The sequence below is a fragment of the Macaca mulatta genome, chromosome 12 (genome assembly GCF_049350105.2).
Source record: "Macaca mulatta isolate MMU2019108-1 chromosome 12, T2T-MMU8v2.0, whole genome shotgun sequence".
Lineage (NCBI taxonomy): Eukaryota > Metazoa > Chordata > Mammalia > Primates > Cercopithecidae > Macaca > Macaca mulatta.
The window spans coordinates 145835984-145856209 of record NC_133417.1 but is presented as its reverse complement, the minus strand read 5'-3'; the positions used below and the strand labels follow the sequence as shown (position 1 = coordinate 145856209).

The 20226-nt window shown below is 56.8% G+C and overlaps 1 protein-coding gene across 8 annotated transcripts in view; it reads right to left on the bottom strand.

The window, feature by feature from the left end:
• Positions 1-3852: 3852 nt before the first annotated feature.
• The window catches only part of GPR35 (G protein-coupled receptor 35), a 29686-nt gene continuing 13312 nt past the window's right edge, over positions 3853-20226 (bottom strand). For 2 of the 8 annotated variants that reach the window (XM_077956249.1, XM_077956250.1), the window contains one exon: positions 3853-7115. In XM_077956249.1, coding sequence (XP_077812375.1) covers positions 6182-7115 — 934 coding nt within the window. In that variant the 3' untranslated portion in view covers positions 3853-6181. 8 annotated transcript variants of the gene reach the window in all.

Here is a 20226-nt window from a genome sequence, read left to right as displayed (position 1 = left end):
GAGAGTCATGGGCAGGCTGGGCATGGCCTCTGCAGAGGGCAACTGAGGGCTCAGGCCCCTGAGGAGGGGGACATGAGCAGGGAACCCCGTAGGGAGGCCTTCCAAGCAGAGGGCAGCCTGAGAGGCTTCGTCGGGCTGAGGCGAGCTCCTTGTGGGTGGGGCGGCAGCAAGCCTGGTCCTGGCTAGGCAGTGTGCCCTGTGATGGTGAATGCAGGAACAGAAAGGGGAGGGCGGGGAGAGGCTGGTGCCATGACCACAGGCCATGCCGCAGGGCTGGACACAGCCAGGCCCGGGAGCCAGGTGTGTGGTTTTCAAGATCCCCTTATTACATGCGGATGGTTGTGGGGAGGTGGGGAGAGGGAGCCCCTGGAATGAGCCAGGACTCAATGCGTGTGCAGTGGCACCTGTGTGAGAACAAGGACCAGGACCTGGGTACCAGGAAATGATGTGGGCTCTGATACGGTCATGGTGTTTCCTGACTTTGGTCTTTGAGGATCACCAAAGCCCTGGAAAGATCTGGCTCAGCCAAGGGCCATGGGTGCTGTGGGAAGGGGAGAGAACAGAGAGGGAGGAGCCCAGGGCTGCTGGTCCCCCTTAGCCCCCCACCAAATGCACCCTGGCTCCCTGAGCTGGTTCTGGGTCCAACTTGTCCCTGAAGCCTCCAGTGGCCCCAGAGTTAGGGACAGGAGGGTTTCCAGCTGCAGACAGAAGCCTGGGGGCATGCCTGGGCCAGGGAGCTAGTCTACCTGAAGGCAGAGGGGGACAGAGGCCTCTAGAGCCTCTGGAATGGGGACCACACTGCCCAGTCCTGAGCTACCCCTGCAGGCCACAGGAAATGCAGGCTGCACAAAACAAGAACCCAGGGCCTCTGAAAAATCAGGAAGCTCAGGACAGTGTTGCATTAAAGTAGGTAGAGCCCAGCTGAGCACAGGGCCTCCTGGGCATGGGCCCTCCTGAGCACAGGGCCCTATAGAGTGCAAGCCCTCCTGGGCATAAACACTCCTGGATATGGGCTCTCCTGGGCATGGGCCCTCCTAGGAATGGGCCCTCCTGGGCATGGACCATCCTGGGCATGGACCCTACTAAATATGGGTCTTCCTGGACATAGGACCCTCCTGGGCCTGGGCCCTCCTGGACATGGACCCTACTGTGCATGGGTCCTCCTGGATATGGACAGTACTGGGCATGGGACCTCCTGGACATGGACCTTCCAGGGCATGGACCCTTCTGGGAATGGGTTCTCCTGGATATGGATGCTCCTGGATATGGACGCTCCTGGGCATGGACCCTCCTGGGCATGGACTCTCCTTGGTTGGCATGGACCCTCTTTGGTTGGCATGTACCCTACTGGTCATAGACCCTCCTGGTCATGGATCCTCTTGGGCATAGGCCCTTCTGGGTACAGGGCTCTTTTGTGTGTGAACCCTCCTGTGAATAGGCCCTTGTGAACACTACTGGGCATGGGTCCTTGTGGGCATGAGCCCTCCTGGCCCCCAGACATGGACTTTCCTGGGTATGGACCCTCCTGGGCATGGAGTCTCCTGGGCATGGGGTCTCCTGGGCATGGAGTCTCCTGGGCATGGGGTCTCCTGGGTGTAGGCCCTCCTGGGTATGGCCCCTCCTGGGTATGGATCCTCCTGGACATAGACCCTACTGGGCATGGGTCATCCTGGGCATTGATCTTCCTTGGTTGGCATGGACCATCCTGGGCACAGACCCCTCCTGGACATGGATGCTCCAGGGCATGAACTCTCCTGTGAATAGATCCTCCTGAACATGACTTTGCTGGGCATGGGTCCTCCTGGGCATGAACCTTCCTGGGCAGGGACCCCTGGACATGGACCCTCCTGGGAGGGACCCCCAGGCATGCACCCTCCTGGGCATGGACCCTCTTGGGCATGGGCCCCTGTATTATTCTGTTTTCATACTGCTATAGAGAACTGCCCGAGACTGGGTAGTTTATAAATGAAAGAGTTAACTGACTCACAGTTCAGCATGGCTGGGGAGGTCTCAGGAAACTTATAATCGTGGTGGAAGGCAAAGGGGAAGCAAGGCACCTTCTTCACAAGGCAGCAAGAAGACGTGCCAAGCCAATGGGAAAGAGTCCCTTATAAAACTGTCAGATTTCATGAGAACTCTATCATGAGAATAGCATGGGGGAGACTGCCCCCATGATTCAGTTACCTGCACCTGGTCTCTCCCTTGACATGTGGGGACTGTAATTCAAGATGAGATTTGGGTGGGGACACAAAGCCTAATTACACCATTCTACCCCTAGCCCCTTCCAAATCTCATGTCTCTTTTACATTTCAAAACCAGTCATGCCTTCCCAAGAGTCCCCCAAAGTCTTAATTCATTCCAGTATTAACCCAAAAGTCCAAGACCAAAGTGTCATCTGAGACAAGGTAAGTCCCTTCTGCCTACAAATCTGTAAAATCAAAAGCAAGTTAGTTACATCCTAGATACAGTGGAGGTACAGGCAATTAGGTAAATATACCCGTTCCAAATGGGATAAATTGGCCAAAATCAAGGGGCCACAGGCCCCATGCAAGTCTGAAATCCAGGTAGGCAGTCAAAACTTAAAGCTCCAAAATGATCTCTTTTGACTCCACGTCTCACATCCAAGTCAGGCTCACGCAAGAGGTGGGCTCCCATGACCTTGGGCAGCTCCACCTTTGTTGTTTCACAGGGTACAGCATCCCTTCCAACTGCCTTCACAGGCTGGTGGTGTGTGTCTGTGGCTTTTCCAGGTGCATGGTTCAAGTCATCAGTGGATCTACCGTTCTGGGGTCTGGAGGATAGTGGCCTTCTTCTCACAGTTCCACAAGCAGTAGGCAGTGCCCCAGTGGGGACTGTGTGTGGGGGCTCCAACCCCATGTATCACTTCTACACTGCCCTAGCAGAGGTTCTACATGAGGGTTCCACCAGTGCAGCAAACTTCTCTGCAGGTCCAATACCACATGTAAGCCACCAAGGCTTGGGGCTTGCACCTTCTGAAGCAAAGGTCTAAGCTGTACATTGGTCCCTTTTAACCACTGCTGGGACGTGGGGCACCAAGTCCTGAGACTGCACAAAGCAGCAAGGCCCTGGGCCCCACCCACAAAACCATTTTTTCCTCCTAAGCCTCCAGGCCTGTGATGGGTGGGGTTGCTGTGAAGACCTCTGACATTCCGTGGAGACATTTCCCTCATTGTCTATGCTATTAACATGTGACTCCTAGTTACTTATGCAAATTTCTGCAGCTGGCTTGAATTTCTCCTCAGAAAATGGGTTTTTCTTTTCTATCCCATAGTCAGGATGTGCATTTTCTAAACTTTTATGCTCTGCTTCCCTTTTAAATGTGAGTTCCAATTCCAAATCATCTCTTTGTGAATGCATAAAATTGAATGCTTTTAAGAGCACTCTCGAATGCTTTGATGCTTAGAAATTTCTTCTGCCAGATACCCTAAATCATCTCTCTCACATTCAAAGTTCCACAGATGTCTAAGGCAGGGGCAAAATGCTGCCAATCTCTTTGCTAAAGCACAGCAAGAATCACCTTTATTCCAGTTTCCAGCAAATTCCTCATCTCCATCTGAGACCACCTCAGCCTGGAATTCATTGTCCATATCACTATCAGCATTTTGATCAAAGCCATCCAACAAGTCTCTAGGAAGTTCCATACTTTCCCACATCTTTCTGTCTTCTGAGCCCTCCAAACTGTTCCAACCTCTGACTATTACCCAGTTCCAAATTTGCTTCCACATTTTTAGGTATGTTTACAGCAGCACCCCACTCTCTGTGGTACCAATTTGCTGCATTTGTCTGTTTTCATTGTTTTCATACTGATATAAAGAACTGCCTAAGACTGGGTAATTTTAAAGGAAAAAGGTTTAATTGACTCACAGTTCAGCATGGCTAGGGATGCCTCTGAAAACTTACAATCAGCAGAAGTTGAAGGGGAAGCAAGGAACTTTCTTCACAAGACAGCAGGAAGGAGAAGTGCCAAGTGAAGGGGGAAGAGCCCCTTATAAAATCATCAGATCTCATGAGAACTCACTCATTATTTTCTGCATGTATTTCCCACATTCCCACAGCATGTGGGAAACAGCTCCCATGATCCAATTGCCTCCACGTCGTCTCTCCCTTGATACAGGGGCACTATGGTTATTATAGGGATTACAATTCAAGACGAGATTTGGGTGGGGACACAAATCTAACATATCAGCCCTCCTGAGTATGGACTCTTCTGGATATGGACCTTTCTGGGCATGGACACTTTTAGGCATGGAACCCTCCTGGGCATAAACCTTCCTGGGCATTAACTGGCCTGGGCATGGACCCTCCTGGGCATGGGCCTTCCTAGGCATGAGGCATGAGGCTCTCATGGGCATGGCCCTTACTGGACATGGACCTTCCCGGGCATGGGGTTCTCCTGGACATGGTCCTTACTGGGCACAGGGCTCTGTTGTGTATGGACCCTCCTAGGCATGGACCTTTCTGGACATGAACCCTCCTGGGCATAGAGCCGCCTCAGCATGGACCCCTCCTGGACATGGGCCCTCCTGGGCTGGACCTTCCTGGGCATGAACCCTCTTTGACATGGGCCCTTCTGGTCATGGACCTTCCTCAGCAGGGACACTCCTGGACATGAATGCTCCTAGGCATGAATCTTTCTTGACATGGAGCCTCCTGGGCATGGAACCTCCTGGACATGTATCCTCCTGGGCACAGGGCCCTCTGTGCACATGATCCTCCTGGGCATGGGGCCCTACTGGGCATAAACTCTCCTGGGCATAAACCCTCCTGAGCATGGACCCTCCCGGGCATGGGACCCTCCTGGACATAGACCCCCCACTAGGTATGGACACCCTTGGATATGAACCCTCCTGGACATGGGACCCTTTTGAGCATAGAACCCTCCTGGGCACAGGACCCTCCTGACAGTGGGGCCCTCCTGCTCACGGACCCTCCTGGGCATGGACCTTCCTGGGCACAGAAGCCTCCTAGACATGGACCCTCCTGAGCATGGGCCCACCTGAGATGCACCCTTTTAGGCACGGGGCCCTTATGGGGCTCTCCTGGGTATGGGCTCTCCAGAGCCTAGGGTCCTGTGAGATGCCATCAGCTGCATGTTTGTGCCATGTCCCTGCCACAACATGACTGCCATCTCTCTTCAGTCCTGTGGAACGTGGAACAGGGTGGAGCGGTGCCTGTGGACATGCAATATGGGATGACAGGATGGGGTTTGAGCCCAGGCCGTGCTGGCCCACACTCGCAGGAGGTCTCTGGAGTGCCCCGTCCTTCCAGCTTGGGGTTCGAGATGCCCTCCACGCAGAAGTACAGGGAAGTCAGAAACCAGCAGGACATCCCGCCTTTACCTGGGTGGGCACCCAAGCCCTACCCCTGCCAGACATGGTTTCCAGCCTTTCCCTGAAGGAAGGAGAAGAGGGCTGGGTCCCCTGGCAGATCCTGGCCACCTCTTCACTGCCACCCACCCCAACCCAGTCTCACCTGCTTGACCTTGGTCCCCCCCTCCTTGTACCACTGTGCAGCTCCTACATGGAGATAAGCCACTACATGGAGATAAGTCCTGCCTTGAGCAAGGAAACCTGGGCTAGGGGCCTCTAGTGCGGTCCTGCCAGGAGCTTCCAACAGCCCCTGCTCACGCTTCAGATGGTGCGGGTGGGAAAGTGTCAAAGGGTCCAAGGGGGCCTCAGAGTGAAGAGCCCCAAAGGGTCCCTGGAAGATGTCCGCTGGCCCTCTGAGCCACGCACTCCCTCCCCGCCTCCCATCACGTGAGTGGGCAACACAGAGGGCCCCACCAGGACTGACTCTGGGTGGGGAGTTTTATTCCAGCCCCGAGGGGTGGCAGCAGGTGTCCTCAAGGCTGCACCCTAGCCAGCAGGAACTCACTTTGGCCTGGTGAGCTGGCTCTGGGGGTGGCAAGTGTGAGGCCCCATCCTGGGGGTTTCTGACATTGGCCTTGCTCTGGTCTCAGTCCTCTTGCCCTTGTCTCTGTCCCTCTCTCTTCCCAAGAGAGCAGGTACCTGGGCCATGCCTGCCCACCCAAGGCTCCAAGAGAGCTCACAGTGAGTTCAGGGCTGATCCCAGGCTCCTTGCTGCTGGTCCCACCTTCCCCTGACAGGCAGCACCTCCCGGAGCCCCCAGGACCTGGCCCACAGCGCCCTCCACACGCCTCCTAGGCCAGGGTCACACACAGAGAGGCCTGGCTTTTATGGGCCTTGGCACTGGGAACCACGGCCAATGCAGACGCCTCCTGGAACTCCTTGGCCATGTAGTAGTAGCAGATGGCGTCCAGGCAGCAGTTGGCATCTGAGAGCTTGCTGGTTATGAAGAGGGTACGACGGAGCGTCTCTAGGAAGGCACAGGCGTTCCAGCCCACAGTGAGGCGCACCGTCAGCCCCACGTGCAGGGGCAGGAAGCAGACCACAAACACCACGAGGTTGGCCCAGACCATACGGGCAGCCTTGTGGCTGGCCTCTGCCTGCCCCACATCAATGGGTGGCCGCTGGGCCAGAGCAGTCACCACCTTCAGGGAGCAGAAGACCACCACGGCCAGTGGCAGGTAGAATCCCAGCAGCGGGAAGGCCATGGAGCTGAAATTGTGCCGGGTACTCCTGAAGCAGAAACCGCCCTCCTGCATGCCCAGGAACCAGCGAGCCACCAGGGAGCCGATGACCAGCATCCAGAGGACCGCGCACACGGCCGCAGCCTGCCTGGGGGACCGCAGCCCACGGGCGCGCAGGGGGTGCCGCACGGCCACGTAGCGGTCCACGGCAATGGCCGTGACCAGGCTGATGCTCATGTACCTGTTGGTCAGGTAGATGCCCTGGGAGAGCTGGCACAGTGGCGTGTCCGAGGTGTCCTGCAGGGAGTGCAGCACGAAGGGCAAGGCACACAGCAGGCAGAGGTCGGCCACCGCCAGGTTGGTCATGTAGATGCGGGTCTCCGTCCACCGCTGCATGCGGCAGCAGAACACCCAGAGCGCCAGGCTGTTGAGCAGCAGGCCCAGCACCAGCAGGATGCCCAAGTAGGCGTAGAAGCCCAGCTTGATCGTCGGGGGCCAGGTGAGGTCGCTGGAGCCACAGGTGTTGTAGGTGCCGTTCATGGTCCTGGGGTTGCAGAGGGAGCTGGAGGTGAGCAGAGGGCGAGCGGGAGGAACGAGGCACTGCCCCCACTCCGCCCACCTCGGCCTCACATCCACAAACACAAAACTCCTCAAAGAAAGCATGGATGCCGTAAAGAATTCCAAGTCACCCTCGAGGTCTAACCCCTGGACGGATCCTCTTCCTATCTCCTGAGCCCTTCTGTCCTGGGACCTGCCTGCTGTCATGGGGCAGGAAGGGAGGCAGAAGGAGCTCCACGTCCCCCTCCAGTCCCCAACCCAGCAAGCCCTACCCTCCAGAACGCAAATCCTGGACAGGGAACAAAGGGCCGCCAGCCTCACCCAGCACAGCTCTCAGCAGGGAGGGTTCAGAGGCAGCAGCACCTGTCAGTCTAAGGATGGGAAGACCAGGCTCCCAGACAAAGCCCAGGGTGGCCCCTCCACCCCTCCCGGGACCTGGCTGCAAGAGGTGCCCACATTTGACTCCACACCTGCATCGGCCCTTTCCCACAGCAGAGTCCAGGACAGCTGGGACTCTGGCCTGCCCCTCCCTCCCTGTGAGCTCACCACCCAGTCCTGAACTCTGGAGGTCCTGCCTGGATCAGCCTGAGTCCCCATTCCAGTCCCACATTTGGGATATGGGGTCCACCCCTTGAGCTCCCAGGGGTCAGAGCACATGAGGGCAGCCCTGCCCCTCCAGGCCCTGGCTGTGCTGCTCAGGAGCCGCCCAGGGGTGGAACTGAGTATCCTCCTCTCAATCACTATCAGGGCCACTCACAAAGCCACCCCTCCGCTGTCCATGCCAGCCTCTCACTGTCCCCAACACCCTCCACAACATAGCCCAGGAAGGCTGAGATCAGCCCCGGATGGACTTGGGCAGAGTCTGGTGTCCCGGACATGGGCTGGAGTCATCCTGACTCGGCCACCCCTGCAGCTGGGCAAACTCAGTTCCCTCATCATAAGGGGTGCTGGTGTTGCACACAGGCAGGTGTGAGACGGAGTGCTGGCGAGCGCCCAGAGTCCGGGACTCACAGCCACACGTCCCACTGCCCGGGCTCCTCAGTGGGTCCAGGAAGAGCCTGGAGGGGTGGGGGTGGGAGAAGACTCTCCCCCTACCACCAGGCTGTCCTGCGGGGCATCCCTCAGTGGCTTCCTGCTGGGCTGCTATGGAAGGTGGGAAGGACTCAGTCCACAGCCAACAGCCTTGCTCCTCCCTCTGCCTAGTCCACACAAGTTCCCCCAAATCAGGAGAGCGCCCAAACCCCGTGACTGCAGCTGCTGGGGATGCCTTTCCCCCACGGTGGCCCCCGGGGAACTCCAGGTCCCCAGTCCATGAGGGACACAGGGCACATGTTTCAGCCAAAAACAGAAACATCCTGCCCTCTGACTTCATTCCGTCTCCTTAGTTCCCACCTCCAGTGAAGTACGGCGGGCATTTGCTGACTTCCAAGTTTCAGGAGCCCTTCCCCCGAGTGCGAAGCGCTGCGCGCCCGAGGGTCTCTCCTCCCTTCTTTTTTTTTTTTTTTTTTTTTTTTTTTTTTTTAGACGGAGTCTGGCTCTGTTGCCCAGGCTGGAGTGCAATGGCCGGATCTCAGCTCACTGCAAGCCCCGCCTCCCGGGTTCACGCCATTCTCCTGCCTCAGCCTCCCGAGTAGCTGGGAGTACAGGCACCCGCCACCTCGCCCGGCTAATTTTTTTTTGTATTTTAGTAGAGACGGGGTTTCACCATGTTAGCCAGGATGGTCTCGACCTCCTGACCTCGTGATCCGCCCGTCTCAGCCTCCCAAAGTGCTGGGATTACAGGCTTGAGCCACCGCGCCCGGCCTCTCCTCCCTTCTTGAGGGTCCTGCTTGCCCTTCCCCCGAGTGCAAAGCGCTGCGCGCCCGCCTGAGGGTCTCTCCTCCCTTCTTGAGGGTCCTGCTTGCTTTCTCTCTGATTCATGAGCAACACCTTGCCCCGCTTCCAGGGATCTTTGTAGGGACCCTGAGCAAGGCCAGGCTCCGAGGACATCCCCAGAACCCACTGGAACCAACCGCTGGGATCTTCCCTTCCTGTTGGTCCTGTGCCCCTGCGGCAGCCCCCGCTGGGGACCAGGAGATCCCAGAACCTGCTCAGAATCTACACCTCAGAGGTACCTGAGCAGGGCAGGAGCTGTGCGTTGGGGAGGGCTCCGTGCGACTGACCTCCTACTCTCCCCACCTGAGCTCTCAAATCCACCAAAAGTCCAGGGCCAGCCTTGGGCGGGGTGCAGACCTGGCGAGGGGAGGGGCCTGCATGGCTAGAGGGCGATTCCTTCGCTGCCTCATCTTGAGTAGCCTGGAACCCTGCCTGGTGGGAGGTGAGGACACGAGAGCTCGTGGGCCTGGGCCCCTTCCCGTTGCCCCAGCTTCCCAGATCCCTCCCCATGGCTGCCAAGGGGCTGTCAGGTCACACATACCCAGGGCTGTAACTTGCCTACTAGCCTCAGTGTGGCTGTGGGGGAATGTTTAACTGCAGACCAGGCACAGTGGCTCACGCCTGTAATCCTAACACTTTGGGAGACTGAGACAGGAGGATCACTTGAGGCCAGAAGTTTAAGAACAACCTGGGTATCATAGGGACACCCCGTCTCTACCAAAAAAAAAATAATAATAATAATAATTAGCTGGACTGGTGACGGGTGCCTGTAGTTCCAGCTACTCAGGAGGCTGAGGCAGGAAGATCGCTTGAGCCCAGGAGGTTGAGGCTGCAGTGAGCTATGCTGGCACCACTGCACACCAGCCTTAGGAGACAGAGTGAAACCTTGTCTGTAAGAAGAAGAAAAAAAGTCTAACTACAATATTTAAATTTTCCCTTTTATAATAAAACAAACACTGGACTATTAGGTAGAAAAATGCAAATGTTGCAAGAGTTTCAAGGTGTACGTAGGCTTTGAAGAAGTGCCCTGTTCATGGGTCCTTGTCTTGCCCCTGGGGTGCCTCCCAAAAAAGTTCAGGAAATCAAGGCCCAGGTTTTAGCCCCGACGGCATGGGGCCCTGGGAGCTAACATGGCCAGCACAGATGCCTACCTACTGCCCCAGCCCCGCGCAGGAATCCATCCAGGCTGCGGACCGTAGCTGGCCTCCTGCCTCAGATCCTCAGGCCTGGTCTTCCTCAACAGACACCAACACCATCAGCCTCAGGGAGCTCCTGCTGCCGGGGACCATGGGGATAGGGCCTTTCTACTTCCTGCCCAGGAGGCTGTGGGGATAGGAGCCAGCAGTACACGTAGGAGGCCCCGCTTCCCCTTCTGATGGCAAGGTCAGCCTCGGCTTCTGCACACAAAAGCAGAAAAGTGCCCTTTGATTCTGCACTGAGCAATCCAGGAGAGAAACCTGGCCGCAGACGGGCAGCCCAGCCACACTGGAGCCCCTCGCCAGCCCTTCCCACTGTCTGGACCAGGGACCCACCCAGACCTCCGAGTACCTGGCTGGCCTGGGATTGGGAGCACAGGCCCCAACCACTGCTGAAGATGTGGGGGCATGGAGTGGGGGTGCAGATCCCTGTGGCCCAGGCACCAAAGAGTGCCCCGTACCTGTGACCCTCTGGGCCTGGGCCCCACACAGCACACCCCACTGGGCCTGGGTCCCACACAGCACACCCCACTGGGCCTGGACCCCACACAGCACACCCCACTGGGCCTGGGCCCCACACAGCACACCCCACTGGGCCTGGGCCCCACACAGCACACCCCACTGGGCCTGGACCCCACACAGCACACCCCAGACCCAGGATGGGGCTGTGAGTGACACAAGTTCACCAAAGCAGCCGCTCACCTGAGGGCCACAGCGCGGGGGTATTTATTCTTGTTTTTAGATGTCACATCCCACACTCCAGCAAGCTGCTACCCACACACAGGCTCCGAGCCTTCATCAGCCTCAGCCACACCTGAGACCCCCAACAGCCCGAGCCCACCTGAGACCACAACACAGCCTCACCCCGCTGAGACTCTCCATCACAGCCTCAACCCACCTGAGACCCCATCACATCCTCACCCCGCCCTGAGACCCCGTCACATCCTCACCCCGCCCTGAGACCCCATCACAGCCTCACCCTGCCCTGAGACCCCATCACAGCCTCACCCCGCTCTGAGACCCCGTCACATCCTCACCCTGCTCTGAGACCCCGTCACAGCCTCACCCCGCCCTGAGACCCCATCACGGCCTCACCCCGCCCTGAGACCCCATCACATCCTCACCCCGCCCTGAGACCCCATCACATCCTCACCCTGCTGAGACTCCCCATCACGGCCTCACCCCGCCCGACACCCCGTCACGGCCTCACCCCGCCCGAGACCCCATCACACCCTCACCCAGCCCTGAGACCGCATCACATCCTCACTCTGCTCTGAGACCCCATCACGCCCCTGCCCCACTGGGAGGCCCCTAGGGCAGTGGGCGGCACTGACCTGCAGGCAGCTTTGGCCTCCCGGGTGGAGTGTGTGACCCCCGCTGCCAAAGCCTGCACAGTGGCTGCCTGAGGAGGGCTGGGGGAAGTGAAGCTGGGGTGAGCCACCCCCTCGGGGCTGGTCCCTGACTCTGCCCCTCCTTAAGGTGGCGGGGCGGGTGGCCAACTGACGGCAGCAGGGCAGGGGTAACAGGAGATCCCCCTGCTCCCGCACCAGCTAGAAGGCGTGGGGGATTTCTGGGAGGGAAGTGGGGTGCCGGCTGCCTGTGCTGACGCCTCTGAAGAACCAGCATCCTTGCTGAGGGCACACATTTGTTCTGGAAACAGCGTGAGAGACAGCAAAACCAGAGGCACTCCAGTCCCGCCCACGGATCCTTCCTCCTCCCCAGCCCACTTCTGCCCTGTCATCTCGGAAAGCTTGTCAGGGCCCCGCCCTCCCAGGGTGTGCGGTCAGCCCGCCCTCCCCAGCGCCTCATGCCCAGTCCCCTGACAGGGTGCAGCATGCACGCTCATCCTAGTTCATGCAGACACGCTCCGTGAGCATCTTCCAATACACACACACAAACGCACACACACATGCACACGCCAATGCACGCGGCTGAGAGGCACACACTCTGGCACACACAGGCAGGCTGGCTCCTCCCCTGCTTCCCCCCTACTCGGCCACCTGCCCCTCCTCCAAACCCACCCCCTCAGAAGCCTATCCAGACCACCCCTGTCTGGTCTAGAATATTCTCTCTGGCCCCCACCTCCTCGGCACACATCTTCCTTCTGAGCTCATGGTTGGGGAGCCCATAGGCCCAGGCTGCTCCCCCATGGTGCACATCACCCCCTTCCTGGGCCCCATGCACTCTGAGAGGAGGGGCCTTGTCTCCTCAGCATGGGCCCCACAGCCCCTGACCACAGCTTCTCTCTCCTCAACAACTGCGATAGGCTGGGGACAGCTTCAGTTTCACCCCTCCCCACTTTACAGCGGTGGAAACTGAGGCCTAAGGAAGGGGAACGCTTGGCCCAGCATCACACAGGTGGTGGCAGGTCTGAGACCAGTGCCTGGGCCTCCTGAGCCAGACCAGGGCTCTCTACCCAGAGGCACCTGAGGAAGCCCTGCCTGGGCCTCGGTCCTTCTCTGCTGTCATCCCAGGCCCGGCTCCTTTCCCTTCCTTCCTGCTTCCTCCTACTGTCCTTCCTGCCCTTCCTCCTGCTTCCCCAGCTGTCCCTCCAGACCCAGTCCCCAGTGTGGGCCCTCGGGTTCCCTGCCCAGTCCCCGTGGGCCATGATGTTCAGTGGAGAGGGGCCTCCTCCCCCTGCAGGAGGCTCAGATTTGGGTTTTCATCTGCCTGATCTCAACTCCCATGCCTCACTCTGGCCACAGGATCTGGCCTCTGGGGTCAGCAGAAGGCGCGGCACCTGCTCAGTCCAAGCCCGACCACCGTCAAGCAGGAACTGGAGGTGCAGGGTGGGGCATCTCCCAGGGGTGCTCCTTCCACCTCTGGCAGATCAGAGGCTAAACGGCTGGATGGTGCCCCAAGCAGGCCTGCCCAGCCCACCAGGGCCAGGACCCTGCAGAGCCCCCCCACCCTCCCACCACTGGGCCAGCCACGAACTCCATGTCCCTCCCCAGCAGTGGCCTGGGGCACCCTGATCCCACCAGGCCTGGCCTCCCTGACGTGGCCTGGCGTCTGTGCTCCTCACACACTGGAAGGGAAACCCCTCTGGGCAGGGCCACGTGGACCCAGCGGATTCTTGTGGGCTGTGTGGACTTGGGGAAGAAACTGGATATTTAGAGACTCCAGCTGTCTCTGGGAAGGGCCCCTCACTGCCAGGTTCCACCTGTGTACAGGAAATGCTATCCCTAGCCCACCCCCCACCTCTCTCCATCTGCCCCTTGGCTATCTCCGCAGGGCATGGGGGCACTTCAGGGAGTCCCCTCCAGCCTGGAGCCTGGGCCCTCGTGCTCTGCTCCCTCCCACTCAGGCAGGCTTTGCCTAGGGCCCCTCCAGTGTGCTGTTTCTCTCTTGGCTTCCCGTTCACCCCCAGGGCCCCTCTCTCCCCAAAGCTGCACCCTCACGACCTGTTTGCACCCTCATGACCTGTTTCTAGCACTTCACCCTGTTTGATTTTATCACAGAACTTATTTTTTAAGTAACCCTTTCTGCGCACTGGGTTCATGCTTGTGGGACTCCATCTGCTTCCTGCCCTGTCAGGGCCCCAGCACAGAGCCCAACCTCTGTGAAGCTCAACAACCCCTCGCCCACAGCGACTCCTGCCGTGGGGCCGGCAAGTGCCTGGGACACAGCAGGTGATCAGTCATCGTCAGTGCCCGGCTCAGGCACAGTTGCCTGGGGTCCTCTGCTGCCGCCCAGGCCCTTCTTCAAGGACCCCTGGAGTCCCCAGGTTCGACAGGCCAGAAGGCAGGTTTCCATTCCAGACCAGGCCTGTTCTCTCCCGGCTGGGCAACCTCAGACCACCCAGGCCTCTGTGGAGGAGAACTGGCAGCCAGGGTCCTGCTGTGGGCACAGGGGCACCGCCCAGGGTCCTCCATCCCCCACCTCTGCTTCTGGGCAGCTCCCTCACCCCCAAGGTTAGCCCCCTGCAGCAGCACCAGCCCCTCCCACTTCACCCTGCTGGGCTGTATGTGTGACAGGAGGAGCTCTGAACAGGACTCCTTCCTGCCCTTCCTTCTCCTTCCCCAGCTACAGCTGCCGGACGCCACCCCTGCAGCCCTATCTAAAGGAGCCTCTGCAGCAAGCTGGTCCAGCCCTCAGGCTGCGGGCTTTGAATGTGGCCCAACACAAATTTGTAAACTGTCTTAAAACATTATGAGATTTACGCACGGACCTTTTTTTGCTCATCGGCTACCGTGAGTGTTAGTGTATTTTACGTTTGGCCCAAGGCAATTCTTCTTCCAACATGGCCCAGGGAAGCCAAAAGATTGGACAGCCCTGCTTTGAAGGGAAGTGTGTGAGGGGATGTCAAGGAAGCAGGAGCCTGGGAGAGCCAGAGAAAAGCTGTTTACGTTCAGCTCCACCTTGAGACCAACGAGGCACATACCTGCCAGCCACAGCCCACGGTCATACGCTGTTTACAGCTAAAGCAGCAGCCAGTGACGCCTGCGCGGACACACTTCTATGACAGCAAAGTGTCCAAGTGCCCTGGTATACAGAACAACACATGCTTTCCAGATAACTATCCTTGGCCGGACACGGTGGCTCAGGCCTGTAATCCCAGCACTTTGGGAGGCCAAGGTAGGAGGATGGCTTAAGCCCAGAAGTTTGAGACCAGCCTGGGCAACATAGCAAGATCCCGTCTCTAAAAAAGTGAAAAATATTAACCAGGCATGGGGGTGCATGCCTGTATTCCCAGCTGCTCGGGAGGCTAAGGCGGGAGGAGCACCTGAGCCTGGGTGGCAGAGGTTGCAATGAACTGAGATTGTGGTACTGCACTCCAGCCTGGGCAACGGAGGAAGACCCCATGACGGACGGTTTTCTTTAAATCAATAGAATAATACATGTTAGGCACAGTTTAGCTTAGTCTTTACATAGACGAGACCCCTGTATGAGAAAAACTTAAAGCTGGGTTGTTCCCCCTCTTGCTTTCTGAGGACGCCCTGCTCTGTAATGGAGCAACCTTCAATAAACCTTCTCTTCTCACCAGATTCTGACTCACCTTGACTTCCTTCCTTCCTGAGACCCAAGAACCCTGCCTTGAGGTCTGAATCGAGACCCTTTTCCCGTGAAGCTGTCTCCTAAATGCGTCGCTTGGATCCTCATGGGTCCTTTGCATAGTTTTTGTTTATTAAAACAACACTTTGGGCCGGGCACCGTGGCTCATGCCTGTATTCCCAGCACTTTGGGAGGCCAAGGCAGGCGGATCATGAGGTCAGGAGTTCAAGACCAGCCTGGCCAACATGGTGAAACCTCGTCTCTACTAAAAATACAAAAATCAGCTGGGCGTGCTGGCACGTGCCTATAGTCCCAGCTACTCAGGAAGCTGAGGAAAGAGAATCGCTTGAACCTGGGAGGCGGAGGTTGTGGTGAGCCGAGATCACGCCACTGCACTTCAGCCTGGGCGACAGAGGGAGACTCCATCTCAAAAATAAATAAATAAATAAGAAATAAAACAACACATTACTGTTTTATCTTTATGATCGTTTTTCTGGTGTCCCTTCCAGCACTGTGCCCCCGAGGCCAGTGCCTCACTTATCCATCTGGCAGCTGAGGCAGACCAGCGGGGTCTTCTGTGTGGGGGCTCGGCTGTGGACCCCGAGACAGGATGTGAGTCCACCTCCCGCTTCTCGAGGTTTCTCTGTCACCCTCAGCACTTTCTGTTCCCCTCTTCACAGAACCAGGTCTGGAAGTGGATGTCCTGCTGGGAAACTCCCCTCCCCCACTGATCTTGCCTGAAGCCTGGGGGTGTCACCGTGAGGGGCTGGGGACCAGGACACAGGGTCTCTGTCCTAGATGTCCTGCTTTTGTGTGTATTTGATGTTTTCCATAATAAAAGTGTATAGAGAACTGAGTGTGTGGCCATGGAAGGGCAGGGAGGGCAAAGCCCGTCAGCTGCGGGGCAGAGGAGGTGGCCTGCAGGGGTCCTGGGGGTGGCTGCACAAGACCGGCACCTGCGGCCTGAGGTCCCCTCCACCCAAGATCTGCCCTGTGCCCAGCCTCCTGTGATGGCCCCATCCCAGCCTGCCCTGCCCATGCCCAGCGGGTGTGTCCTACGTGACCCCAGACTCATCTTCCCACAAGAATTAGCCCCCGGCACCACTTGCCCCAAAGCCAGGGCAGCCAGTGGGGACTGGGCCACAGGGAATGGTTTGGGTTCGGGTGGCAGGGAAAGCCGAGGCCTCCTCCCTATGCTGACTGGGTGGGCAGCAGCCAGCATTTGCTGGCTGGAGCCGCCACCTGGAAGGAGCCCCAGGGCACCGAGAGGAAGGGTGCAAACCAGGCCAGCAGGAGACCCCTTCTGCCCCACAGCTCTTTGGCCCCCACCTCCCTCCACTCTTCGGAGAGAGACAGAGTCTCGCTCAGTCTCAAAAAAAGACAGAGCGAGTAGCTGGGATTACAGGCATGTGCCACCAAGCCCAGTTAATTTGTATTTTTAGTAGAGACAGGGTTTCACCATGTTGGCCAGAATGGTCTCGATCTCCTCTTCTCGTGATCTGCCCACCTTGGCCTCCCAAAGTGGCGGGATTGCAGGCATGAGCCACCGCGCCTGGCCGGGGCCACATCTCTTACTTGAAGGCCTCCTACCCCATGTCGGGCACTTTCCAGCGGCCCCTACACAAAAGTCGCTTTGACGTCCCTGAGACCCACGCTGCTTTCCCAGGCGCTCAGGCTGCGTTCGGTGGCTGAGGAGCAGCAGGGATGCTGGCCAGGGAGGAGTGGGGTGGGCAGGGGGCTTCCGACACCTTAAGGGGCTTCCCATGCCAGGCTCATGCTCCCTTCAGAGGGACTGAGAAGGATGCGTCCCCCAGTGCAGCCACCAGAGGAAGGTGCCGCCCTGGCCTGCTCCCTGCCCTGGGGGCCCTGTGGCTGCTGAAGGCCCTCTGGGACCCGCCCAAGCATGGCTCCCCCTCCAGAAGTGCCTCTGCTGGGCCTCTCTGGACCCCACACAGGCTCCAGCCAAGCTGGGTGCTCAGGGGGTCCCCACAGCCCAAGCACGGGGCCCTTGGCAGGAGCTGGGCACCACCGCAGGATGGGCAGGGGACATGGCACTCCAGTGGTCTGGAAGGGATCCTGAGGGGTCCTGAGGGGACCACCATGGGGGTGGGAGGGGTCCTGAGAGGGTCTGAGGGGCTGCAAATTGCACCCAGGGCTCTTCCCTGCCTCCCCTGTGCCCACTCCTCCCTTCACCAGGCACCTTCACAGTGGAGCCTCCAGCTCTGCCCACCTGCAGCAGGAGGCCTGGCTCTGCCCTGGGCACTCAGGGCCACCTCCCCGCCTTGGAACTCCTGCCCCACCTTCACCCAGCCTGGAGGGCATCAAGGCATCTGGCCACCAGCAGGGGGGCACTGCCCAGGGAGATCCCAGCCCTGGCCACCAAAGGCCAGAAGAGGCTCCTCAGGCTGAGGGCAGGTGACCACAGCCCCCGGGCCACCCCGCCAGCTCACTCACCCTGATGGCTCCCACTGCCTGCTCCTGGGGACCCACTGCTGCCAGATGCCCTGCTGGGGTCCCCACTTGGCCACGGGATGGGCCTTGGGTGCTGCCCCAGCCAGGTTTCTGCTATTTCAGCAGCATCCCCCTTTCTTGGCTCTGGACAGTAGGGCCACCCTCCCAGACTCCCCCCTTCCTCTGCACAAGGCTCTGTGACTGGGAGGCCGCCTGCTCCTTGGCCCTTCAACTGCCAGCTGCCTGTCTCCATCCCTAGGGCCCTCCCTTCTCAGCAGAGAGAGCCATCCGGCCCCTGCTTGGGGCCCTCCCAACTCACTCACCCTCCTGTCCAAGAGCCCCCCTCCTAAGAGCCCCGCTCCTAAGTGCCACTTCCTGACGGAGGCTCCCCGCTGCTTGCCGGAGGCTGCCTGCCAGCCGCTAGAAGGTCCTCCACTCTGGGGAGACCTCCGGTCGGGGAGTCTGGTGGGGAGGGAGTAGTAACTCTTGAGAGTGGAGTGTGTGTCGTGTGCTGTCATCCCTGCCCTACAATGAACCATAAACACCCAGTAGCTGGACAGGGAAGGGACAGTCCCTCCAGGAGGGATTTTCCCCACGTCCTCCCCGGGGCGGCAGGATCCCGGCCTGGCTGACTTGCAGCAGCCTGTCTAGGACGGGCCCAGGAAATGGCAAGTTTAATCACGCCCAGGAGCCACTGAGGCAGAGGGTCCTTAACCCCCCAAGAAGCACTGTGTGGAGAGTTCTCACGCCCGTCCCTTGGCCCTGTCCTGGGACCACCAGCCTTCAGAGACACTTCCTCCAGGGCCGGGCAAGACACCTGCCAATAGAGATGGGAGTAGACATTCACAGAGATGTAAACAGCTCCTTAAAGATACGAAAAGATGCTCAAAATGATCACAAAAAGAGAAACATAAATTAAGCTCAAAACTATCATAAAAAGAGAAACACAAATTAAAAGTTCACTGCAACACCATTTCTCCTCCATTAGACAGGTCAAAATACAAGAGTCTGACCACAACAGAAAGACATCCTCGGATATCACCCACTGATCACTGATCTCTAAGGTAATACAAACCCCCATGCAGGTGGATTTGGCAACACCCTTAGCCAAACTAGAGATGCATTTGCCCTTTGACCCAATAATCCCACTTCTGGGAATGTATTCACAAGAGAGATGCAAGGACGATGAAGCATGTACTTCGGCAGCTATTCACTGTCGCAGTGTGGAGTGGGGACAGCCCGGGAACCACTCAGCCTCTCTCCAGAGGGCCCGGGTTGAATGAAGCATGTTCACATCACAGAACATTGGGCAGTTGTAAAGAGGAGGGAGAAATATTTCTACACACTATCATATGGTCATCTCCAGGATATATTTGTAAATGAAAAAAAGCATGCTTATGTACATATAGACAATTTATGTGTTTTTAGATACAACCATCAGCTTGTATGTTTTACAAATGGAAATATAAGCCACAAAATTCGCTTTAAATTAAACTGTTACCTGTAGGAAACAGGTGGAAATGGGGTGATGGGATAGGGGTGGACTTTCGTGACCATATCTTGGTTTCTAGATTTGGATTTAGAATCATGTCAAATGTTTGTGTAATTACTTAATTAAATTAATTTGTAAAAGGAATTCTGAAAATTGAAAGCAAAATGAAACTGACTGACTTGCATTATGGGTTGACAATATGACCCTACCAAACTCTTCCAAGCGACTTTAAAATCCAGCCATTTGGATGTATATCCATATAGCCTGACAACAAAAAAGAATGGCAAAAGAAGTTTTCATTATTTTAAATAATCATTTTCCAAATAATTTGAAAACACTGTTTTGTCTGTACATTGACATAACCCAAGGACTTTAAAAGTATCTAAAAAGAATTTTAAACTATTTTCAGTGGTTATACTGTTGATGGTAGTGTTGGTAAAGTCATCTTGAGAATATTGTGTTACAGGATAAAACAAATGAATAACTAGGTTGGGTATTGTTTGAGATTTTTGGCGTGGGAGAAAGGAGATGCACATGTATTATCAATAAGATTAAGTAAAAACTATGTAAATCTTAATTTAAATAGAAAGTGTCAGTTTGTACTCATAATGTGTCTTTCAAAAAAAAAAAAGAAAAAAAAAAAGCCTTAGTTCTGTCCACTGACAAGGCCTAAAAATAAGGACAAATCCAGGAACCACAAGCACACCTAACACCCAGATTGCAGTCTCTAAGTACCATTTTTCTTGAAGGGGAAGAGGGGCTCTTGGAGAGAAGTGTGTGCTGTCGAATCTGGGTTAGGAAATGTCTAAGATAATCCTGGATATGCCAGAGAACAAAATAGCTGTCAAAGGTTATTAGGGCAGTGCCAAAGGGGCTCAAGAGTTAATGAAATAGGCTAGCACTGGACAAAGACAGGAAGATCTGAATATCAATAAGGATAAAAATTTTAACAAAAGGGAACATCAAAAAATGTTAAACTCATGAATTCATAATTATACTTTAAAAACTCATTAGTCATTCTTGAAAGATGCCAGGAAAACAGTTCATTATTTTCTAAACGAGGAAAGAAGGGAAAGAATCAAGCATTT